We start from the raw sequence: 26,783 nt of genomic DNA, 5'->3' as shown, positions 1-26,783 counted from the left end.
TAACCATTCTCAACTCTTTTCTGCATCGACGGACCTGACGGATATTCACGTGCACTGCACACTCTTCGGTGTAAGTGGCCTACCTTCGACAAAATAAAGACAAGGTTCTGTTTGATTCCCAGCATTTGGCTGTTGCCCTACTCCTTTCTCCCTTGCTCAGCTAGCAAGCCTCAGTTCATCATGAGACCAAAGACTGAGAGCCACTGCTATTTGCTCTGGACTGAATGGCTACGTTCATCTTTTTTCAGAATTGCTGACCAAAATCCAGGACTGGCTTTATCCTGCGACTCCTTCTTCTCCTCTAATGTTGGAGCTTATTAAGTCTTCTAAGCTGTGCTCTCAACCTGCCAGGAAGGGCTGTTTCTCCTGTGTCCAGTGATAAGGTTAAACTCAAAAAAGACGACCAAGAGATCATTTCACAAAGGAATACGACTCTATTTTTCCTAGTTTTTTTTTTTTCCCCCAAAACCCATTCCTTCTTTCTGATCTATAGAGCAAGAAAGAACATGGAGAAATGTATCAACAGAACACACTGATGCGCTCCAGGATGCAGACTATTCAGAATTTCAGCATCCACTGACTGATACCCACATCACTATTTGTGGATCACATTAATATTTGGCCTTGGTCACTCGCCCTCTAAAAACAGAGGCTTATCATTGGAATAAAGGGCTCACTTAGAAAGCAACTCCCAACTCAAAAAAAAAAAAGAAAAACGAGAGAAAGAAAGAAAGAAAAAGAAAAGAAAAGGAAGACAAGGGGGCGAGAAGGTGAGCAAGCAAGAAAAGTAGGTTAGGTCGTTGGAGCTTGAGCTAAACTGGCATTCCCTTGTCATGGTTAGATCCTCAGTACTCAAAACAAGGTTTGCGGTGAAAACCAGAAGCGTTTACAGAGGGAACACAGCCAGGCCTTTCAGATTAGCGGTCCCGGAGGGGGCTGCACCAATAAGAAAAGCAGCCGTTAAAGCCAGACCTTTGTGTCTATATAACCAGTAGGCTCCTGACCTAGATTCCTGGAGATGGTGTGTGGTTGGGTGGGCGTTTTGGGGTTTTTTTAAATTTATTTATTTATTTTTTCCTGCCTTCTAAATAATATGTAATTTCTCCAGGCCAAGAAATAAATTGAAAGGATTTAGAGGGATTTGCTTATCAGTGGCACACCACTAGCATTACATTCCTCCTGCTTTGGGGAAGGTACATTGAAGTTTGGTTAATCTTCTGTGGTTCAATACTCCTCTTCCCTATGTCAGGCTGCCTTGAACAACAGACAGATTAATCCCCCTTCTACCCACTCTCTTCTCCTTCCTCCCTCCCCCCTTCTCTTGATCCATCCTTCCTTTTTTGAGCAGTGGAAGAAAACTCTTAAAACTGGAAAGAAAAGAAAAAAAAAAGATGCTGTACCACATTTATTTGTATAATCCTACAGGGCTTCAAAGATAGAAATAAAGGACTCCAATCCTTGGCACAAAATTTGGCTACGCTTAGCTTGGTTTTTCTACTGTTAATTAAATCTTGAGTCGACAAAGGGATTTCCTTAAAGGTTAATTCATTAGCAAAAGTTATTTTAAAAGTTATTATAAATCATGTCACTCTTTATCCTGCTCCAGTATATGTGGAGTAGGAAAAAAGGAACAATGTGGAGGCTATTGACAGTGGGCAGAATTTAAAGAGAAGCTGGTGATACTATTCGCTTGGATTCCTATACAATCTACTGTCTTTAATGATAGAGGGTAATCAGTTTTTTACAGTGGGTACCACTTACGAAACTCACATTAATTTCAAGTTTTTGTAGCTGATGGTTTAGCATCACTCAGTGCTTTCTACTTCGGTCTGGCTCAAATCCTAGTAGCATGTAAACTCCAGGACAAGGACTGGCTCTATCTAGCCCTCAGCAGAGTGACTGACACACGATAGGCTGTTAGTAAACATTTGTTGAGGGAAGACTGATTGAATAAGTAAATACATGCATCCATAAAATCATATATCCAGAAAAATGGGAATTTGTTTTTTGTTTGCTCTTAATTTTTTTTTTCTTTTTTTTTGCAATACGCGGGCCTCTCACTGCTGTGGCCTCTCCCGTTGCGGAGCACAGGCTCCGGACGCGCAGGCTCAGCGGCCATGGCTCACGGGCCCAGCCGCTCTGCGGCATGTGGGATCTTCCCGGACCGGGGCACGAACCCACGTCCCCTGCATCGGCAGGCGGACTCTCAACCGCTGCGCCACCAGGGAAGGTCAGCTCTTATTTTTTATGTTCAGTTTTCTGATAAAAGCTCTGTCCCAATTAACTAATTTTGGTCATGCCGAATGCAGTGTCTGTAGCCCAGGGCAATTCTCTTAAAACCTCATTCCAAGGAAATAAGAGCCAAGTAAAATATGTGGGTTGTCACGTCTTATTTGGCAAGTCGTTGTCTCCAGGTAGAGAGTAGAGAGGAAAGTAATGTCTTGAAAAACCACAATGTCATGAACTCCAGAAGACTTTTTAAAAATTCACAGTGTTGTTCCAGTAAAGATACTTAGGCGCATCGAGGTGGACGAAAGGGGAACTCAGAAAGCATCTTAAGCAGGCTGGAACTTTGTCCCTTTGTTTCCATTGTTCAGAACCCGTCTCATGATATGCCTCTGTCTTTTACACTTGAGTATGACAAGTTCAAATCGTTTATTTCATTTTCTCATAATGGTGTTGGTTGGTTCTTTTGAAGATGACTATAAAGAGGATGTTCAGAATAAAATGAGGGTATAGATAATCGTACTCATACAATCTTACCGTGCTCTAAGGTTGTTTCTGGATTGGGCTTGAACTGGGTGTAGTGGTGGGGTTGCTGGGGAAGAAGGGAGGGATGAGATGATCCCTTCTAACAAGCTTGCTGAAGCTCCAGGTTTTCCTACCTTTTGTTCAGTCTAAAAATCATCCAGTAGTTTGTGTGTGGGGGGCGGGGAGGAGGTATCTATTAGCATGGATCAAAGATTGGACTATGCAATGGCAACAGTTTGATAAAGTCTTAACAAATAAATTTAAATTGAGATGTCAAACTTTTCAAATCTCATTAAAGATTATTTATTGATCTAGAGTCTATGTACTTTAATTAAAAGTATCTCAGACATCTGTTTTTTTTTTAAATAGAGAATGAATACTCATAATGAAGCTGAATGAGACCATCCCTCATATGAGATACTTAACTCCAGCTCTATCTCAGAATGGAAGTTTAGAGACAAAAAACTAAAACACCAAGCATTTGAAGGAATTTAATTCTTTTTAGCATGAAGCAGCTGCAGAGATGTATGGCTGTTTTCTGTGGGACTTCAGAGTACTTATGGGCCTTTCTCCTTTCCTTTTTCACTGGAAGAAAGGCGATCATCATTCTTGAGTGTGTTATTTATAATTTCATAAAGCTGTTCTGTGGCAGGACTTATTTTATCTGCTGCTTAATCTCGGTCAAATAACCGTGCTTCCAAGGAGCTGGGTGGAAAAAGAAAGATCATCCCCCCAAATGATTAGCCTATTCTCAGTATAAGATAAAGGGCTAAAGGTTGGAAGTTTGAAGTCACAAATCGGCATGTGGGCAGTAAGAAGGGGACATAGTGAAACTCTCTTAAGCGGTTCTGACCACGGAAGCAGATATTTTTCTCAATGCTGAATAACGGATAACGATGAAGAATGGTGTAGAACCATCCCTGTACTGAGATGAGGTAGAGCCCTTCAGAGTAAATAATTAGAAGCAGGTGATTATAGAAACAATAACTCATGGGAGGAAAATGAGAAGCCAGGTTTGTAAAACTGAGGGAATTAGAAGGAAAATATATCTATAAATTTACTTGGGTGGACAGAGTTTTGAGCTTTCTTCTGTCCCAGTTCATTCTAATTTCAATAAACACTGGTAGGGGTAAAAAAAGAATATAAATGCAATAAAAAATCTTTTAGGAAAGGAATAAAGAGGGTTCCTGCCAGAGAGATATTTTATTGAAAGTTATTATAATACCTGTCTTTAGTTTTATGAGTCCTAATACAGAACCAAGTAATTTCAACATGTGGATTAAAAATATGAGATACATATTTTAAAATGGGGTAGTATGAATTATTATTTTTAATATAGGACTTGGCTAATATATAGGGACAGAAGAATATTTTCCTCCCCTTGAGAAGGCAAGGAAAGGTCTTTCATCTGCACTGTGGAGGGAATGGCGCAGTCAGACCCATGCGCTGTGTTCTGAAACCACGTGTATTCTTAGCTCCCTAAGGAAATGTGATGGATGACACTGGTGAGATGTGGGGAGGGGAAGGAGGAGAGGAGTCTGATAGGGCAGGATATTAAATTCATGCTCATTATCCAGGTTTGCAAGAACAACACGATAACTCAAGGAGCTGTCATACTGTCATTCTAGTATATCTCTTCACTCCAGTCATCCCATACTACTTGTGGGTATACAAATAAGCTGTGCTTTTTCATATCTCTGAGCCTTTACAAAGACTGTCGATTTCACCTAGGATGCCCTTTTCCTTCTCGAAGCTCTCAGCGTTCCCCTGCTTCACTACTGCCTGTCCCTGAGGGCTCATTTTCCACATGCCCCTCTGCCTGGGAGCTCTCTCTGCTCCCTTGCTATACGCTCCCTTATCACCTTATGCTTACCCTTGTCATAGCATTCAGTTTACTGTGTCAAGTTTGTCTGTGGACCGGACAGCCTCTTCAGAGACTGTGAATTCCCAGCGCAAAAGAACTGTTTTTATCTATCACTTTATCCCTCCTGACTGTTACAAGGCTGGACACAGGCATTCAATAAATATTTATTATGCATGAATGAATGAACAAAGCACCTTGATGATATAGTTCCATATTACTGATGGTTGACTTGTCACTTAGCCACTAAGGAACTGTTTGGTTGGGGAGTGGTTATGGGTCTTCTATTCTTCATTGAATGACTTGTAGATAATGTTGGTATTTGACATATGGGAACCACAGTATGTAAACACTTTAAGCTTAGCCATTAGGAATTGTGAGACCTTTAGACAATCATTGTGAGGGGAAAAAAGTTAACATGACATGGAAGGCAACTTGATGAACATTCCTCACATAACTATATGAATAGAGAAATTTCCTAAGGCAATACTGCTACCCGAAGGAGCGTGGGTGGTGAACGGTTAAAACAGCAGATGTCACTACAAATGTCTGTAACCTTGGTTATTATGAGTTCTGAAAGAGTTAATGTGTGATCGCTGCTTAGCACAAAGGCTAAATATAGCAAGTGTTTAATGAGTGGTAAATTAGTAGGCATAATTCTAGAGTTCAGATACCTTTTTCCTCTCAAAAGTACTAACTGCTCTTCTTTCTAAGGAATTATGAGTAATAATGAAAAATGGTTGTGATTGTAAGAAGATACATACACACACTCACAAACACACACACACAGACGCGCCCACACACACAGCCTAGGGCTCCTGCATTTTATTTAAGGAAAAAAGTCCATAGATCCATTCTTCTCATGATAATTGTACCCCAAGTCTGTGAGATACTGCGGTAGTGAAGCATACTCCACTAGTCATGGGAACCAATAATCAGGGAAGTGTGCCTTTTCTTCCAAGGGTCAGAGTCAGACCCTGCATTTGCTTGTAATTGGGGAAGGGCACAGACAAGAAAAATTAAAAAGCCACTAAAAGAAAGCCTCGGGTTTTCTGAGAGTAATTTTGGATCAAATAATCATTACTTTAGGATATGATCCTAAGTGTATATCCAAAAACCTTGGTTTGTAAGTTTTGTTGTTGTGTTTAGGTGACAAGGACAGAAATCATTTTTTAAAAATCCCTAAAAATAGTGATCTGAATCCTGAGCCCTTTGCAAATCAAAGCTTCCTGCTCCTGGCAGAGAAAGCATTTCTGAAGCTACACAGTGTTTTGTGGCAGGCGTGGCTGTGTTAGATGCCAGGTTCTCCAGATAAACGTTGTTTACCATGTTGGGCCAGGAGAGGATTGAGATGTTTGTAATTGCTTTGGGAGTTTCATTGGCTGAATCTGTAAATGGTGATGGTGAAGTCTGAGGGACAGAAAGGAAGGGGCTGAATTCACGGAAGACCACACACAATGTTTGGATCCACAGCCACTGGAAACAGATCTTCCAATGGCATTTTAAGCTCTCTTGGCATCTTCATGAGTATATTTTTCTTTATCTCTCTTCATGGCAGATCCAACCAGAAATGGTGTTTGTACCATTAAATGGAGGTAAGGAATTATCAGCAATGAAGAGCAGTTCTAATGGGGGATAAATCATTAAAGGTAGAGTGCATAGGCAGATAGCACATCTATTTAAATTAGGAGTGGCTCCCAGGCTCGACGTTCCTGTTATTGATTGATTGATTGATTGAATTAGTTAGCTAGTTTTAGCTCATATTTAATGAGCATGTACCATATGCCAAGAACAGAGCTTCACTTTTAACAGTACACTTAAATCACATGCTCAGTCGATAACAAATCACTCTGTTTATCCCAATTTACAGATGAAAATAATTGAGGCCCGGAGAGGGGAAGTAACTGGCTTCCCCAGGTCACAGACTGTACGTTTAGGAGCTGGGATTCATAGCTGTGCTGTCTAGAGCCCAATCTTAATCACACTCTCTAGACTGTCTGTCATCTCATCTTCTTTGAGTCTAGTCACCATTTATAGGAGCTACTGGCAAAATGTGTTTCCGTTGCCTGGGAAGAAACTTGTTCTCATCCATACTCATATTAAAAAAAAAATCTCTGGGAAGTGAGGCACAAGGAGTGAGAACATGGGTGAGCATATGTTTGGGGCCTGCCAGGGGGATTAGGGGCTCATTCTGGGGACAGAAGTGGAGGTGGTTATGGGGGAGGGGAGTGGGGCTGGGGACAGTGTCACTCAAACCACAGAAGCGAGAACCTGTGAGGTATTGGAGGAGGCAGGGGAAGCTGAGGGGAAAATAGGAAATATCCTTTCCACCACAGAGCCTAGTACTTATCTTAAAAAAGACAAAAAAACGAAAACAAAAACAAACAAAAACCTTACCTTGTTTCTTTGGCCAATAAAAATTAAGATAATTCTAAGGATTAAGTAAAATCTTAATTCTCTTAAAAATTAAGATACTTTTTGGTATTAAGTTAAAGATTCCACTAATATGTTAATGCCTATTTTGGTTTCTGTTGGAGTTATGCATTGTTTTTATACATTTGCTCAGGGACCTTTTTAAACTTCATTGCCTGGCCTTCAGTTCTTGAGACAAGCTCACTAGATTTTCATTAACTCACCAGTTTTCTAGGGATCAAAACTAGTTAAGTCCTATATGGGCCATTCTGTAAGGTCCTTATAATCAAGTCACTGACAATTAATTTTCGATTGATTACATTTTAGAAATGTATTCTCAACCTCTTTTTCATTACCAGCCTCTAAGAAGACTTTTAGACCTTTTCCTAATTGTCCTTCTCCATAAAATTTTAATACCAGATATACTGTATATTCATTCTAGTACTGCGGCTCTTGGCTGATCACAAGCCATTTTCATATCTAAGATCCTCCCCGTTTTGCCCAAAACAATTATTGCTGGCTGGGGGAGGGGCATGGGTGGATATCATCCCCATAGAAAATGCATGCTTTAGAACAATCAAACAATAATTGTGGCCCTTCCCAAAATGGTGTTTGCCTCTTCTAATTGCTTCTGCATTTACACAGTTAATATTTATTCTCTTATCACCTCCCTTCCCTTAATGAGCGGAAGTGGACCCGTATTGGGCCCCATCATAGCAGGAAACTCCAAGAGAGTGAGCTCATGATCTCTCTAACACAAATAATGGTGCTCCAGGATACAGCTGCCAGCATCAGTTGTGGAAATGAAATGCACATTTCAGTAGTGTCTAGTTGACAATAAAAATAGTATGTTTGAAAAATCTTTTTCTATTGACTTTAAGGAGAAGCAGAGGTAGAGGTATCTCCCTGACAGGTATTGAATAAAGATCAATTACGTGGTTTAAGGCACCTCTCTGCCACTGTTAATTAAGCAAAATCCATTACCTAATGTGGTTTTTCTACTGTTCTTTGCTGTGTCCAGCAATTCTGTGCCCACTATGTCTGTTTCAAGAAGGATGTTGTCTGGAAACACTAAGCATATGGGTTGTCATGTGTATTCATTTGCTAGGGCTGCCATAACAAAGTACCATAGACAGGGTGGCTTAAACAACAGAAATTTATTTTCTCACAGTTCTAGAAGCTAAAATTCCGAGGTCAAGATGTCAGGGGTGTTGGTTTCTTCCGAGGCCTCTCCCCCTGGCTTGTAGATGGCTGTCTTCTCCCTGTGCCTTCACATGGCCTTCCCTATGTGTGTGTGTGTGTGATAATCTCATCTTTTTGTAAGGACAACAGCCATGTTGGATTTACTTACCCAAATGACCTCATTTTAACTTCATTACCTCTTCAAAGACCCCATCTCCACATACCAGTCACATTCTGAGGTACTAGGGGGTTAGAACTTCAACATATGAATTTGGGAGGGGGCACAGTTCAGTCCATAACATCGTGTAAGGAGGGGTATAAAGAAGCCTATGGGAGCTACAGATGCACACTTTGACTAAGATGTATCTATTCAAATCTTCACTATGTTTTTTACTAGCTGTGGGTCCTTTAGCAACTTGCTTAACCTCTCTGAACTTCAGTTCCCTTTAAAAGTGTAATAATTATCCCTGTCCCAAAGGATCATTGTGAGAATTGTGTCTAATTAATTAGTAATAACTAGAACTAATAAGGATATATACATGTCTAGCACAGCATCTGACTTGTAATTGCTTTTTCTCTTGAATATGGATTCAGGCTTCAATGCTTTGGGAATAATAAGACCGGCAAGTCAGTTAATATTATTAACATCAGGAAGGAGAAATCAATGAGCATTTGTTGAACAACTGCTATATATTGAGTACTCTTATGCACAGAGTAGGACAAAAGTTTGGTTTTTAGACAAGATCTGTAGCTTAATAATTGAGGGAATGATTGAAAGAGTATTTATTGTGCGTGTAGAATGTACCAGGTACAGAAAGTACTTTTCTCATCTACTGTGTAGCAAGGGGCCTTCTTACTGCCCACACCCACAGTCCCCTATATTTCTTGCAGCAGCAGATTCCCTGGCATTGGGGAATTTCTGCAGGATTCAATAGAAAAAAAAATTGTCTCAAATTGAATTACTTTTGCTACAATCAGAATTTTTTCTGCTGTCTTCAGAAACAGCCTTACCTGTGTCCAGAGGCTGTCTTGTAGTGTCTGTCTGCTGGTCAACGTTACTAATTCAACTAACTGCAGCAATTACACAAAGAATCGCTGATAGTGAGAGAAGCCATTATGCTATTCCCGAACAGACTGCATTCCACAGTGTTCATTAATTATGCCAGCCTATAGATTCACGACCACCAAATCATACACTTGAGACTGCACACCATATGTATTGAAACCCTCTCCAAGCTGCAGTGTAGTTCTTCTGTGCTGGCTTGCTCCCTTGTATTGCCACCATTTGCAATAGCCCTTCTCCTGCCCTTCTGATTCTCAAAATTGAAATTAAAGTCAGGATAGAGTCAGGCTGCACAATGTGATCTACAGGGATAGGATAGCCTTCAGCCTCCTCAGGCCACCTTGGGACACTCAGCTTTACATAGACCCACACAGGTTGTCTGGACCCAGAGCCATTCAAAGCTACACAGCAGTTAACATTCTCTACCCTACAGCATACCCTCTTTAGAGGAGAGAGACAGCAATGTTGATGGAGGCAGGACACAGTGATAAGTCTTTGATGCTTTTGCTCATTGGTTTCCTTATCTCTCTCTCTCTCCTCTCTTCCCCCTACCTCATTATGTTTTCTTTGACATGTGCAGCCAACGTCAGATGACCTTGTTTCATCTGCTGAATGTTCGAGCGATGACGAAGACTTCGTTGAATGTGAGCCGAGTACAGGTAGGTTAGGTCAGTCTTGTTTTGCTTGCTTTATTTTTTCATTTGCAAAAAACAATACATACGTATATGTGAATATACATGTGTTTTATATATATATATATTATAGTGTGTTAATGTGTGTATTTCCTGTATCTATATATGTATATAAATACATATATAAATATCAATCGAAAGCATCAAATCCCATGGAAGGAGCCATAAGATCCCAGGGAAATTTAAAGTCACTTCCTTGACTAGCTAAAGAAAAGTCCATAAGACATAACTTGGAGCAATCAGACACCCAGATTAACCACCAAAGCAGCAAGTATATAGCAGCCAGTGGCAGCTATGAAATTGACAGCGGGTGGGACATGAAGACTTCTATATTGGATTGACGTCAAAAAAACATAAAGCCAAAGTGGGGCCATAAAGATCATGTAAACCTCATGAACTGTTCTGACTCTAAGCGACAAACGAAACAAAAACCAAAATCAAACAACCAAAAATAATTTTTTTCCATGGGATTTCAACAGCAGTTAGCATGGTATTATATTTATACTAATTTTGTTCATTGTGTGTTTAGAGAATTTGTGCAGCAATATAACATAGTAAACACAAAATTAGGACAGAACCATGCCATGTCAACGGCTGACATGCTTCGAAATGTATCTACTGTGCTGAAGTTGAAAGTACTTTGGCAATTAGAAGCTTCAGTGTGTTCCCCATTTGCACCCAGATACATTTTGATGTTTTATGGTCTTTCTTTATAGTGAGCTATATATGATATAATGTCCAGCAGGCAACTGCAGTCCCTGATTATTTCCTATCAACTTTCCCAAGTCGTCTGTTTTGAGACTTGCTATAAGTTAAATATTTATATATATGTATATATATATATAAAATAGAGAACAGATATCATCGAATTTCTGTGTATGTTTAATAGAGTTAAAAGCTGGAGTTGGGTTAGGATCTTATTTCTGTAAAGGCTAAGAGAAATAAATAGAATTTTCTAGTTGATTCTTTGGGTTGCTTTAATTTCTTTTCCTTTTCTTTAAAAATAAAGGAGAGCCATTAAACATTTCCTTTGTTAATTCTAGAGAAATTTAAGATTCATTAAAAAAATGAGTATAACAAAAGTGAAAATCTTCCATTTGTTACCCTAAAATTATTTACAATTTTCCGATTTTGTGGAAGCCTGACTGCTTGGTATCTTGCAAATGGCTTTGGATCCAGGAAGTTCTGTGGGTTCCTGTTCTTAGCATTACATAGGGATATGTCAATAATTTGCAGGACCTTTCCATTCTGGAGTGTGATCTGTTCCTTTGGACGCTCAGCTGTGTGGGAGGAAAGTAACTTTGACCTGGCTGGTCAGATTTTTTTTCAGATTATTGGGTCATAATCTCAGTGTTCTAAGTGAGGTTTTAACTCTAAAGGGAAGATATGTCTAATCTATACCAGAACGTGGGCAACAAATTTTTGTTAATTAAATAATTGATTTATTCATTCATTTAATAAATATTTCTGAGCCCTCAGGCAGGATACAGTGTATCTCTAGATTTGAATCCTTCCTTTTCTAATAGTTTGAACAAATGAGCCGTTGGAAAATAGAATATGGAACTTTACTATCTAACTTACCTCTCCAACACAATTCAGTTCAACAAATATTTTTTGAGGGTCAGTTGTGTATGTTAGGTATGTGCTACATATTAAGGATTCAGATATGAATAGGGCATGATCTCCAAGATGCAGGTTAAATTCACTGATTTTGTGGTCAATAATTTAAGATACCTAGATTTCAATTTGGATTCTCTGTGTATCCTTTCTCTGGTTTTCTTGCTTTCATAGCAGTGATATCTGTATATATGTAACAATGTGTATCAAATCTCTGGATATTAAGTCTTATAAAAATCTAGGCTTGATCATTCTCAATTATCACCACTGTCTTCCCCTACTACCTCCCCCTCCTACACACCGTCATCTCCATAGCAATCTCCATAAGAAGACAGAGGGCTTTTCTAGATCTCTGATTCACAAGGTCTGTGGCTCCCCAGGTTGTGGGTATGTTACCATTTGGTATTGAACATAAACAGGCCCAAACTTGAAAAGCCCCAGACTGAGTCCATTTGCTTTTCAGTGACTGCACAGGTGCTTCATCTGATTCAAAAGCAGAGGACAGAAATTCAATGCCAGCATTTCTTGAGTGATATAATTACATGGGGTGGGTGGGGGAATAACAACAGTTTTTAAAACAATCTGTTGTGTTCTGCAAGGGAGCATGGGAGGGAATATATAAATAAAGCAAGTGACAGGATGCCCACTCCGAAGGAGCTAACACGTAGCTCCAAGAGGCTGATATTGATTCCCTCTGCCTGGGATTATTTAACTCATCACATTTGAAGAATGAGCATTTCTTCTTTCTAAATTTACTCCATAAAGTATTCCTGATAAGTGATTCAGATGCACAGGGAAATATGTCAGAGGCATATTTAATGTAGGAAGGAGATAGATACACCTATTGATGCAGAGGTTTTGCCCAGGGAACCTGATTAATACTGATGAAGATTACATGCTTAGAGCTGTCAAGTCCTTTTTTGCCTTGTATGAGAAATATCTCTATAGCCTTAAGATTTTCCAGAAATATTACAGATTAAAAATCAGAACCATCAACTCAGTTGTTTCTGGGGTTAAGTTTCACACTGCCTAAAGAGAGGTCTTCCGTGGCCCATGCAGCAGTGGACAATGGTGACATTTACATAACTTTGACATAAACTGTTAATCCTGAGATTCTATGTGAATATTGAGATTAAAATTCTAAGTTTAAACATTCTAATTCACTACCTCAGTTTCTAAAATTTTACTCTTTTCCGGGCCTGATGTTTGCTGGAAATACACTAAATTCGGCTAATCTTGTTCTGTCTTACTTGCAATTACCGTATCTTCTCTTACTTTGTTACCAAATTTATGATTTTCTAGGCTGTCTCAGTAGTAAGGTATTTAACTTCTACAGGTTCTTTCCTGATTAATTTAGGTCCACCAGAAGCTCTTGCTTTTCATAAATTTGTATAAACTTTTCATAACTTTAGTATATGTTATATTCAACAACTTTTGTGTTCATGTGGGCATCAAATTTTAAATGAAATGATATTTCTTTGGGTTTCAAAGCTGCTGGTTTTGAGTCAGATGTAAGCAAATGACTTTTATACTCACAACCCACTTTGGCATTTAGGGATCACCCTGGTTTGGTGTAGCTTAGTCGTGTAGCTTAGTTCTTTAAGGACAACCTAAATTTTTTTAGAGTGTGGTTGATGATAGTTTAGAAACCTTTTACATCCAATGGATTTCAAGTTTTCTCTGTATATTTTTGCTGGAACATATGTAAATGAGATTTTTTTAAAAATCCTAAATCATGAGAGCAAGGCACAGAGTGAAAGCTCAATTAGTATTTGTTGACTGAATTTGTATGACTCTCAAAATACCTCATAATCTTAAATTAAAATTGGAGATTTTTCATACCTCTCAGTTCATCTCCCTTTAAACAGCTAAATAAAACCTGATAAATTATTTTAAAATATATGATTTCATACAAGTAAGTATCGCCCTAACAAAATCCATGTTTCTTTAGCAAAAATAATTCTCTACCTTACCCTGTCCCTTCTTTTGCTGGGAACTAGATCATTTTGTAGTGAGTTTCATTTTCTGGACATTTGCTTTGAGAACTCAGAATTGAAATTGTGAACTATAAAGTCATAATGAATCCATCTGTATCAAATAAATATATTCAGAAGAATATTTGAATAACTGTTCAAGTACATAAAGTTGAGGGTCAGGATTTTAACTCTCCTAATTTGTAAACATTGATTGTGTCCCCTACCAAAGAAGGAGGTGTCTATTTGGTATTTTAGACTTATGTCTTGGCATATAAACCCTTTTCTTCCCAACTACACTTATATTGATGTTAAATTGTGCAGTAAATGCATATTTCATTGTCCTTCTTACCTCTTTGTAATCAACAACAACAAATAGACAAGCTGGAGAGGATTCAAATAACCACTAGGAAATGAGATTCTCTCATGAGATTGTGGAAGCCAAATAAAAATTAAGGTCTTTAGTAAGTTTACCTTCATGATCTAAAATGTGGGAATGGATTCTGAAATACAGATAAAGGGTTTAAATTCACTTTTCATTCCTTCTCTCTCCCTCCCCCCAACTCCTATGCCCAGTGTCTCCATCTTTCGGAAAAAAAAAATAACATCAAAACTAATGTATTGTCAGATTCGCTTCTGTATATTTAAAAATTATCAATTGTCTGAATTTTATGTGGTCTGTGGTCTTAAGATTCTAAAAATCGTGGGGGCAGGGTTCACAGAGCAGAGGAGAAAAGTGAAAAAAATGCCTTTTGCACCTGAGAAATGGGCATGGCAGTAATTAACAACTATATTGATTCATCCAGCCATTATCTAGGGATACATTTTTCTGGGTGTCCATTAGCCAGGGGTTTTTTGCCTCCACTTTTGTTAAGTGTCCTTGATCAAATCTCAAGGGACAGCACTTGCACCAGAGGGCAGACAGTAAAAGGAAGTAAAGATGAAACACATCCATCTATCAATAGGACTGTGCTAAACAATTTATAATGGTTGGATTGAGGGAGATGTTTAAACTGATGGCAGTAATCTGAGATCACAAAATAATTACTATTCCCAGAGTGATTCTCAGATGTATTTTTACTTCTCAAATCTACAGTCCTCACATTTGCATTTGGTGTTATTGCTACTTTGTTCCTCACACTAACATAATACCCGACCCATTACGGTGAAATTTAAATTTGGCAAAACACCAAGAGCTTATCCCTGTTTATGTTCTCCAGGTAGAACTGGGTTCTTAGTCTTTATCAGTTTGAGATGCCTCAGTCAAGTATTTATAATATGAAAATCTGGCACTGAATTGTTAAAAGCCCAGCAAATCCTTAGAGTTTTTATTTGCTGGAACATTGCGGAAGACGCAGCTGAAGTGTTAAGACAATAATAATTTTCTAATAAAGGATAAGAAGAAAGAGAGCTTTATTTTTCAGAATCCATAGATGAAAAATAATAAGTGTGCTGATTATCGACCTTAAATATGATGTTGGTAATCTTAAGAGTTTATAGAAATGCATTTTGTCATTTGTGTCTCCAGCAAACTTGAAGTTAGCAACTTGTATATTTTCATTACAAATAAATAGATTTTTATTTAATTTTAGAAAGATTTTTCCATATGGAAACTCACGATTGGTAAATAGAATCATGTTTAAATAATCATCAGTCAAGTAACTATTCAGTGTATAGTTTAATAGTAAATGCCTAAATGAAATGCCATAGGAATGTCTGAGTCACAGTGTCCAGAATTCACCTTGAATGTTAGGGTCCACCTAAAAACACTTTGAATAAAGGTATAATAGAAGTAATCTGAGAAATGTTTTAGCTTCGGAAAGAAGGATGTAAGTAGATGTAAATTTCATTAATTTAATTAATCATTATTGGCTGTGGACATGAGTAATTTTTACATTTGGGCTCTAATACACGTTCAGTGTACACAAAGCAAACAGTTATTCACATATTTAGGTCTAGGCTAAATCCTACCAAGCTTTGAATTTCCTTCATTGATTTATAAATTAATAGAGTACATTCATGGGTTGTAATGTTCCTAATTTAATGGTATAGTTTCTATCTTCATTCATTAACCCACTCAGTGATAAGTTACTTCACTTTTTTATAACCCACCTCCACCCCAGCCCAAGCTAATTTTTAAGTGACTGGAGCAAATATGTGGCCTTTAAATCCCTAATGATAAAATGCTTTGAAAATTAGAATAAGGATAGAAATATAAGTATAGGAAAATCAGCTAATTGGCTATTAGGCCATTGATAGTGCAGGCATGGTGTGCATAAAATGTGGGTTGATCATTATCATAGATTTTATAACCAGAACAACAACTCTAATAACAAAAGTGGTAAAAATGAAAAAAATTCTATTCATCTCCATTACCCAAGATTTTTTGGTGATGTTGCGGAGAGGGAATCAATAAGATCAGTGTGTAAGTATATACACTTCCAGTTGAAAGTTTAATAAATCACTTATTTATGCAACAGTTTTTAGTGACTACTATGTATAAACACTGGAGTAGGTTCTAGGAAATTAAAAACAAGATGAGACTCCTTCCAGGAGTTCATAGTCTATTAGGGAAGACAGATACAAAAATAAGGGGAATAAAAGGAAAGGGGGGATAAGAAGGGAAGAAACAATGTAGACAATGAAAGGAAATGCCTAGAATATTATCAGAACTCAACTCGAAGGAGAGGTCTCTAATTCAGCAATTAGCATACCCCATCCAAGGACAGGCAAGAAAAACCACAGACGACGCCACCCAGTGGCAGAATCAATTAACCCCAGGGAGCATTCTTCTATATCTTAGTTTGGGGGCACAGAATTTCTGATTCGTTATGGTTGAAAAATTAGTACTGCACATATACAGTATGGCCTAGGGCCAGGGCTTCTTAGGTAATAGGTTAATAAGGATGGGCGTGTTGAAGGGAGAATTTCCAGCCAGACTTCCTGATTTCAAACGCTATGAGAACTTCCTGATTTCAAATGCCAGTGCAAGTAGTTGTTAAGGAGTGAGCTTAATGAAATCATTAAGCAAGTCCCCGCACCCGAGAAAAATTAATAAATAAAGAGGGATTGGGTTTTAAAAGAGAGGCTTTTATGTGTTTTCTTTTATTCTTTTTGTTCTGTATTTTTTCTCCCATAAGCCCTAATATATATACTGTGTGTACATATATATATTTATGTATGTATGTATACTAAATATATAGAGCCTATTGTTCCATATATATATAGACACAGTATAAATGCTATTAGAATAATGTAAACAGAGATTAACAACAGCCCCTGCCATCAGCCATGTGTTTACACAGAAATTCATACCATCATTCTTACATCAGCCAACATAGACATGCATGATACTGTTTTAACTTGGTGGAAAAGCATGTTAACTTTTCTTTAGGTTTTGTTTTTTTCTTTATCATAATTATAATGATGATTCCGTAACTCAATTATCCTTGGGAGGGGTAGAGAGAAAAAATTATACAGATATATCTATCCATATACACACATTCCTGTGTATATATATAAATAGATATATACTTTGTATATATTTGAAAAACATTTTCTGTTGTTTTACCTCATCTTGTGCCGCATGAATTTTTGGTGGTTCAGTTTATTTTGTTTTGATTCGTATTTAGTGTTTTGGTCATTATGGCTATTTTTAACTCATTGCTATACTTTTCTGAGTCATTATTTTTTAAATACTGAGAGATATATAGATATACAAATCAACCAAGGCAACAAAATCTTTTCTTGCCATCCTAATCTCAAATTTCTCCCCCTTCAGCATATCCCTCCAGTAATTATGCTCAAAACAAAACAAACACCAACAAAATCCAAGAAAGTTGTGTACAAACGAATGAAGTACTTTGTTTTCCTCTTCTTCCTCCTATATATTTTTTATTTAAATTTTCTCCTTTCCCCTTTTTATTTTTCCTTGTATCTGCACAGGCCACTTGTCTTTACTCTCCCCTTTATGACAATGCATTTCATTGACAACAAGGACGAATGAGCCAGAAAAAAAATAATAGTAATAAAAGAAAAACATGCAGAAAGAACAGAGAAACACATCCCTCTCCACAAATTTCAGATGGCATAAAAAGAATTTTATTGCAGATATAGACTATTTGTTGTATCTTTTATTTCTGGACGAGCTCAGGATCATTGTGTGGCATGCAGTGAGAGTTTTCTAGCTAATCAACTAACCATGGCCTCCATCACCAGTGCATGGGCTATAATAACGCCATCTCGTGTTTCATCCAAGTGATACATCCAGGCTAACCCAACCAGTCCCGTGTATGAGTTGTGGGGATAACTTTCTTTTGTAGTTATAATTTCATGGGTTCTCATCTTGATTATTATTTCCACGGGATCACGGCAGCCCCAAGAGCTGCCCTCGCAGCATCTCTGTGTGGTTTTGTTCTTGTGCTTGCTTTCCTTGGTACAGCAGTCAAGCATGGGTTTCATCTGGAACATCTGTCTTGCCATCTTGTCTTGGAGTCCACTGTCTTGGTGTCGTTCTGTGATTCTGTTCTCTGTTTGTAATACGTGGTTTGAAATCCTCTCCCTTTATTTCTCACTCCCCTATCGTTTCTCTTTTTAACCTTACCCTTAGGGAACTTCACAAAGAAGCAAAACAAATTTTCAGTCGAATTGTAAGGCTGATAACTGGTTTGCATCTGGAGGTCATAAGTTGCACTTCTTACCTGGCTAAGGAGGCAAAACTTACTGTGGAAAATTACTAATGATAATAGCTAAACAGGCTCCCCATCAGCAACAATAAGAAACCCTTGTTGATTTCTTTGGCTTGATTAAATGGGCGTACTGCTAAAGGGATTTCATGTAAGAGCTAATTTCCAAGGAGTTTTCCCATAGATTATCAATCTTCTAGTTAAACGTTTTCTTCAGGAACAGATCAACAGAAAATTTTTTCAGAAGACATTAGTGAGGAGTGTCATCGTTTCTGCTGTATAGAGCAGTGTCTGTTCCTGAATTGGAGAGGAATTTGTGGAAATACGAATGTGTTTTATTATAAAATTTATTTGTTTATGTATTTTAACCTAAAATATAAATGGGTTTGGCAAGGGAAAGGAAAAAAAAAAAGCTTTTTAACTCACTGGTTCTACTTCATGCATATTTCAAAGTAAGATTATCTTTTGATCTTTCTGAGTCAAATGATACATATTTTATTTTTTAATTCATGGAAGCATTAGAGAGCCAACACTTTGACTTAGACCTAAATTCTTTTTTTTTCTCTCTTTTCAAAGAATAAGACATACACAATAACTTTAGTTCTGAGAATTGAGTCTGAATTTCTTGAGAGAAAGGTGGAAGACAGTGCCCAGTTAATTATTCAGATGCTGGATTATACTGTGATTACCCAGGAAATTTGCCGCGTAACTTGGAGTGATTTGGTTTGTTTGATACTTATAGTATGAAAATGAATTTCTGTAACAAATTCAACCTCCTTATCCATAAAGGTTGAACAAGAGAGTATAAAATAGGTCTGAAATGAATTGATAGATTGATTTTTGAAATAGGATCTTAAGATTAAAAAGTGCAAATGTTTAACCTGGGGAAGAGAAAGCGTTTCAAGGCAGATGGTTTTATGATGAGATGTTTCAGTCATGTCAATGTAGCTCTTTGCTCTTCTTAAGGGTACAGGGGAAGAGCACAGGAAGAGGAAATTTGTGGGGTCTGTGGACTAAGAACTTTATAATGAAGGAAGGAAGGGAGAGAGTGAAGGAGGAAGAGAGAGAGGGCAGATAAGGGAGGAGGGAGGGAAAGCTGGAGGAGGGAGGGGGTATTCCTGATGAGTCAGGTATAGTAGCTTGCTGATAAATGATAAGAACGAGCACACACATAGACACACACAGCCTTAATCTGTAGTGTGTGACAGTTTCTATAGTATAAAATATTCCCTCTGTGGCTGATTTGAAGCCACAGATATGACAATATTAAACTCCGAATTGGGAAGTAATGCTCATGAGCACATGATTATACACTTTTTTCACCATACAGATACCATGGATATCAATGGACTTGAGTTTTAAGCTTTTATTACCTTTGTTTTTAATAGATTGTATTCATATGTGTGTGTGTATATATATGTGTGTGTGTATATATATATGTGTGTGTATATATATATATATATCTATATCTTTGATAATGGCTCTGTTTAACAACCAACTTGGAAAATTCCTGAAAATGTAGCAGTCAGCTATCATAAGCTGGCTCTGGCATGTCACTGGCCAAGGTGCTACACTGTGCCGGGTGCATTCAAACATGGTATTTTATTTAAAACTCATTTTCACTTATTATGATGTAGAAACTATTGTGGCCATCTTACAATTGAGAAAATCAGGACTCAGAAAGTTTGCTTTTCCAAGGTCACATGCCTGCACATAGTGGCAGAGGTAAGGTTCAAAGCCAAATCTGTTTGAAAATAGGTAACTCTTATTTCTACTGCAGTGTGCACAGAGGATTGGGCTTAAACACTTATCAGAGCACTGCATTTTAGAACTATGACATGCTCATTTGTGGAACTTTCACTAATTTTGTTTCCCCAAAATAGAGTCGCCAAAAATTCCTCCCTTAGTAACATGAAGATGAACAGGATATTTCTTAGGTTTCCAAATTTTGTTTCTCGAGCTTTGGAAAGACTATGATAGCTGCATTTCTTAGCACATAATTATAATATTCAACATGATTCCATTACTCAGTTGTTATGTTTTTGTAACTTTTAAAACATAATGGACTTTATTTAGTTCATTTACTTGATGCACGTTAATTAACCAACTTCACAGTGAAATATGTCAGTGCCCTTTACTTCCACATTTTCCCATAAAACTAGTACATTAATACTTAAAACAGCATGAGAACCATCGTATTGCAGAAAATGACTGCAACTTAAAAAAATAATTTTACTGTTAGATACTTAATCATTGCTTTGTGAAAGAGTTTGAGAAATCTGGGAATTAAAAAGGAAAGTGCGGATCTTGCCCTTCTACTTTGACAAGATACAGCCTCTGACTGAGTTGCTGATGGTACAATATTTTACTTTGATTTAATGTCAGCTTTAGCTGCCCCTGTGGTCCACTTTCAGTGACAGCACACATAATATTGAATAAAGCCCCTTGAAGTGATTTCTAGGCCTTCATCTGTAAGTTTTCCACTGCAACATCTTTGTTCCTTCATTCAGTAAATATTCATTGAGCATTTACTATATGCAGGTATAGTTCTAAATACGTTACATTGTTAACTCCCTTAATCCTCATAACAATCCCCTGAGGGGCTTTATCATCATCTCCATTTTAAAGATGAGTAAACTGAGGCACAGAGGAGCCAAAAGATGGTCCCAAGGTCACACAGCAAGGAAGTAGGAGAAATGGGATTTAAACCCAAGACAGTGGGGCCCTGAGCCCACACAGGAATCACTATGTTATACAGTCTCATTATATAGTATTCTCCATTGACCCATATATATAAATAGCTACCTGCCTCTTTGATAATAATGAAAGAAGGTTTGTGTATTGAGTATATTAAATGATTGGGAAATACTTGTTAGATGGATTCATTACTGTGTATCTGAAAGGCTTTGAAAACCTTGGTTGATAGGGGTTATGAAATTGTTTAGCTATGATTTATCCAAACAGCTGTGATTTAAACAACTTACTGTGGCTTCCTGCAAGGTGGAATGGTTCCAGTATTCAGGATGAAAACCATCACTTACGTGAGGTTAGTCCCTCTTGATGTCACCTGTGTAATTGTGCACTGGGGACTTCTAGCTCACTGCTCATCAGCAGACCTGTTTAGAACATATGATCAGGTAACAGCCACCTTTAACTGATGTTAGGATTCTAAGAATAGAGGCTCGTAGTGAGAGCTCTGGTGAGATGCTGAATTTTCTTCATTTCTGAGATAATTCTGTTCTTTGAACACAGTGTTTTAGATGTTACAGCTAATAGGCAGCAACAAAAGAAGTGAATATGTACCTGAGAGGATGCATTTCTTACCTTAGTCCCTTTCTGATATCTGTGTACTCTTGACATTTCTTAAATTCCTGCTCATGTGTTTATCTTCCCTTTCATTTTTCTCACTTCCTTGAATTATATGTCTCAAACTATAAAAAAGGAAAAATCAAAACAAAACCCCAAACCTTTTCTGGGCCCTTGAATTTTCTATGCAAGAAAAGAATCTTAAAGGATTTATTAAGGACTAAAATTCCCAATGAAATAGAAAGTACCTTTTTAAAGCTGGGTTTGCTTTTATTAGAATCTTTCCAAGGAAAGTATAGCTTGCTTAAGCATCTGAGGGTCTCATTACAAATTATATCCATCCTGACCAATCCGGAAGCCTAAACTGGGAAGTCTGTAGAGTTGAAAATGCTTGAGGACCCTCTGTTGTCGAATTCTTCTTTCATCTTAGCTTTGAAGCAGATACCCCTGTTTTACTAAAAGATCATGGCAATATTATATTGCTGAGTATTCCGATTTTTCTGACTAATCACTCAGAGCAAAAGCCAATAAAGAGCCAGAGAGTAAACATTTTAGACTTTGGGCGTCTCACAATCCCTGTCATAGCTACTCAACTCTGTTGTCGTAACACAAAGGCGGCCATAGACAATACATAAATGAAGGATTATGGCTGTGATTCCATATAACTTGATTTTAAAAAGCAGGCATCAAGCTGGATTTCGGTCTACTGACCCCTGATCTAGAGAGATCTGATAGGTTAGGAATTTGTGGTCATTTTCTTTTTTTAAAAGATGAATCCTTCTTGCCCATTTTATAGTCAATCTTAATAAACATTTGTTGAGTTCCCCACTAAGCACGTGAGACCACATAGGATGTGGAAGGACATTGGAAGCTCATTTCTCACCATTGTTTTGAATATGCACATTATCTCATATATGAAACTTGATAAAAAGCAAACGTACAAAACCAGGGTCCCCTACCCACAGCACGTACACTGCCTTTTTTGTAAGCGCTTGATTTTTCACCCTTCCTTTTGCACGTCTGTCTTTTGTACTCTGTGCCTCCGCTGGGGTGTGGGCTGCATCCTCCCTGCTTTCAGACCTCTTCGGCAGTCGTTTCTTTGAACTCCAGCCCACATACTGTGTCACATCCCAGTAATTCTTCCCCAAACCTTGGCTGTGGGTTATTGAGCTGACAAATGTCTAAATGACTGAGATATGATATTTGCAACCTGCTGAGAACCTCCTCTTTTCCTGTACTTTTTGATTTGTAGCTTTATAAGTTTTGTGGGGAAAGTGAGAAAAACATTCTTGGTGACACAGGCAGTGAATGAGGAGAACAGAATTGAAGGGGCACAATATATAGGACTCCTTCCTGCACTGCAGGCAAAAGCATTTATTTATATCTTAGTCCTCTGAATGTCGGAGGCAAAGGATTATTCAGTAGGGTGCAGGATGCAGCATCCAATATCCTGAGGAGAAGAATGTGTTCTACCACCTGGCAACAGATTAGACAGGAGCAGGCTATGAAAATACAGGTAAAAGGCCACATTTAGTTTTACTGCGGAAGTGGCGTCTGTTACTTTAGGATTTGACTCCATAAATTAATGCTTAGTCCCTTTAGCATCTTTAACATTAGAAATCTGCGGAAAAGAAATACAAAAGACTCGTATAAGAACAACATCAAGTAAACTATGAAACCAGATCCTAATGTATCCCAACCCCAGAGGGAGCATAACATTAACTTTTGGGAGCCAGAATGCTAAGTAATGACATTATGAGCTTTCTCCATTAGCAAGGCCCCTTGTTGTGGTATCGTGCCTGGCGTTGTGAGGTTCTGAGCTATGACTCAAAAAGAAAGCAAAAAAAGAAATGCAGAGATGATGCAGGAAAGGAAGAAAGACGGCGCCATTAGGAGGGACTTTGGGGGCAGGAGGTACACGGGTTGACTTTTAAAACAACATAATTTAGAATTAGTGTTTTAAAAGCTTCTGAGATCAAAGGGATAATAGAAAACAAGAGTAAAACAAGGGTAAATTAAGCACTGTTGATGACCTGATAGGGACATAGCAAAATGCAGTACAGTCTCCATCTTCTTTATGCTTGCAATAGCCTGGTATTTTCCTATGTGGTTGGTTGGTTTATTCCCTTGCTTATTTGCTTCTTTGTTTGGTTGTTTATTTCTTTATTTACATTTAGTTATTGCTAGCTTTCCCTATAAAAGCAAATGGGCAAACTCAGTCCCCAGGGGCCAGCCGTGTAACGTGATGAGATGAAATAGACAAGGATGACACAGGTGACACAACAGATGACACATCTGCAATAGCGAGAACTCATCAACCAGGGAGAACACGCCCTCATTTAATAGCATTCAAATTAAATATTTTTAAAACATTAAAATAAAAACAAACCCTATGAAAGTCAAGCAAGTTTCAACAATGAGAGATGCATAGTGTGGGTTTTTTTTTCAATTTTCATTGGAGTATAGTTGATTTACAATGTTATGTTAGCTTCAGATGTACAAGCAAAGTGAATCAGTTATACATATACATATATCCACTCTTTTTTTAGATTCTTTTCCCATATAAGCCATTGCAGAGTACTGTGTAGAGTTCCCTAGACACACAGTGTTTTTAAGTTTATTTTTTTAAGACTTTTTTTAAATTCCTTTAGATCTAACCGCTTCATCAAGTTTGAAGAATGTGCTCTTAGTAAGATTTCTGGTTAAGATATCTCTTGGTGACCTTGAGTATCGAATTAAATATAGCAATTCCTCTTTTAAGCTCCCGTAAAGCTAAAGGCCTTTTTAGAATTTTTTTAAATTATAATCCTAAAGTTTACGTAACTCTTAAGAGTATATGCTTGAAGAACTTTCGAGTTCATTGTAATGATTTTGTTTTAGGTGACAAAAGTAAAACCTACATAGGTAAATTGATTTGTTCAAGGTCACTGAATTAGTTTCCATTAGGGTTGGAATTAAATCCCTAGTGTCCTAAATCCATAATCCATGCTGTTTTACTGATACTGTGTATCAAGGTTTTTTTTAAAGAGCCCAGAGCTTTTTATTTTAAACTGAGATAGCATTCAACAGAGAATTCAGAGGAAATGTGTGGAAACTGGTCATCTTCTTTCCACTGGACATTGTTGCCACACAAGACAGTATATTTATTGACCCATTTAGGGGTCAAATCTACAACTCTCTATTGGTCACTAGGTGACCAACTAAGAGATCATGGACACATGGTGAAGCAATGCTTTTAAGTAGCTCGTGGTACACACTCAACAAATGTATGCTCTAGAGATGCATGGTCAGTGATATCACCTTGCTACATGGAGGACAGATTGTTAGACAAATGAGAGCAGTGATTCCCAAGCTCAAAAGCAAAACTAGTGTCAAGCTATGCCCAAACCTTCACTGATCCATGGTGAAATGAGAAAAGTAAGGACAATATAGTGAGTTTCCACAAAGTTAAATTTACAGAACTGCCCTATATTCTGAGATTATATCTTGTGTTTGGGGGGGGCGTGGTTCTTGATGGTTAAAATCAACGTCTTCTATGAAAATAGTGTTTTGTTACTGTTTGTAGCATCTTTAACTGATTAAAAGTTGGCAACTGGATGTTAGTCATTCCCCATAGATTTTTCTTTTATGTTTTACTTGTCTCTGAAAACAAATAAACCAGCCTCCCGAAACCAGAAACCTTTAAAGAGATTTAGAGTGTTATCTATGTTGCCACAGCTAGATTTAGTAAATTTTGAAAACTGAAAACCTTTCTAAGTCTAAAATTTTTTTATGAACTAAATAATCTTAAGACCAAGCTGTTTATTTCACTGAGACCCCAGGAAGTTATAATTCCAGGCATAGGTCACTTAGATATTAAGTATAAGAGAGTTTTTCAATTTCAGTAAAAATAGATTAAAGGCACAAAATAGAATGGGAGATTTCAAAAAATTCTAGAATACATGTTACTGGAAGGACACAATCAGTTTGTAAACAAAACAACTTATGGAAAAATGGAAATTTCTAAGGACTCCAATCTAAACCTAGAATGTTTTCTCAGTTTAGCCTTATTGCAAAGTAGAGAGGACTGTTTTGAAGAGCTGAATGAGCCTATAGTTGAGATAACATGATCCTTATTTGTGTCAAGAGGAGGTCAAAACCTTAGTCCCCAGATAAAAGGAAGGATGTGACCTGTACTGAAGGCAGCTACTGAATTTGTCTCCTTAGTTCTCCTTTCCTCCCACCGTTTCAGTCTCTTGGGCAATCTATACCAATAACCTCTTGCTTCATGAAATTTATTATCTAAATATTGAAAGTATTATATTTAATTTAGCCTAATAAAAAGGCACATCAAGTTTATTGAGAAATCAGGGGTTGGTGTTTTGCATCTGGTATAAGGATTATATTATCAGTAACAGACTTAACAGTGATTATCATCAGGTAGTCAGGTAGTGGTCAGTGGGTGATTTTTATTTTGTTATTCATACTCCAGAATTTCTATGTTGAGTATGTATTACATTTGTAATTAAAAAGAAAGTCTCTCTCTATATATATATTTTAATGTAAAAGAATATTAAGAGGCCAACAAGGGAACCCTTGTGAATATTTAGATATAGGAACTCTGCCAGACCCGTATTTGAAAAAAGTCATGAATCCTGTCTTTCCCATGAGTTTGAATTAAGTCCATGATTTAAGCCCTGCAAGGAAAGCTGCTAGAGGAATTCAGAGATAATGATGATGATGATACGTAGGACTCTGGATAGCTGAGCGTGCACCAATTTCCTAGGGTCAGTCCTGTTCATCAACTGACAGATGGTCCGTGGACACACCAGGTGGTCATACAGCAGCAGGAGGCATGAGGTATCCTGCAAATGGACCCACTACCAGGAAGTATAAAATCTGTGCTTGGAAACCAGGAACACAGATGGGTTGTGAAGTGGTCTTCAACAGACACTTGGGAATATGATTGGTTCTTTAACCCAACTTTTAGGTGTCACGTACAGCCTCACTGCCTGACCTCTCCTCATCTGTACATATGCTTGTTAGATGTAATAAATAGATGAAAGAATGCAGTTGCAGAGAAGTAATTAAAAACTTTGCATTCCTCTCTCTACACCTCCCTCTTCTTCCCTCTCCGTTGATAGGATGGCCAGAAAATTAAGCCAGCTGTAGATTAATTGAGACCCTCTTCCATGTAGGGAACATCTGTCACTGCTGCTATAAGGATCGTATGAACAAATTAAAATATTTGATTACCTTTAA

The 26,783-nt window shown here is 37.6% G+C and overlaps 1 protein-coding gene across 9 annotated transcripts in view; it reads left to right on the top strand.

The window, feature by feature from the left end:
- The window catches only part of NRXN3 (neurexin 3), a 1,617,293-nt gene that overhangs the window by 1,558,898 nt on the left and 31,612 nt on the right, over window positions 1–26,783 (top strand). For 6 of the 9 annotated variants that reach the window (XM_060166202.1, XM_060166193.1, XM_060166220.1 and 3 more), the window contains one exon: window positions 9,850–9,928. In XM_060166202.1, the coding sequence (XP_060022185.1) occupies window positions 9,850–9,928 (79 nt within the window). Of the gene's footprint in view, window positions 1–9,849; window positions 9,938–26,783 lie in introns of all 9 variants that reach the window. The other 3 variants (XM_060166212.1, XM_060166264.1, XM_060166247.1) reach the window with 1 other exon arrangement.

This window comes from Lagenorhynchus albirostris, chromosome 1, assembly GCF_949774975.1.
Source record: "Lagenorhynchus albirostris chromosome 1, mLagAlb1.1, whole genome shotgun sequence".
NCBI classification, from domain to species: domain Eukaryota; kingdom Metazoa; phylum Chordata; class Mammalia; order Artiodactyla; family Delphinidae; genus Lagenorhynchus; species Lagenorhynchus albirostris.
Note: the sequence above shows the minus strand (reverse complement) of the source record. Positions and strands in the feature narration are given on the sequence as shown.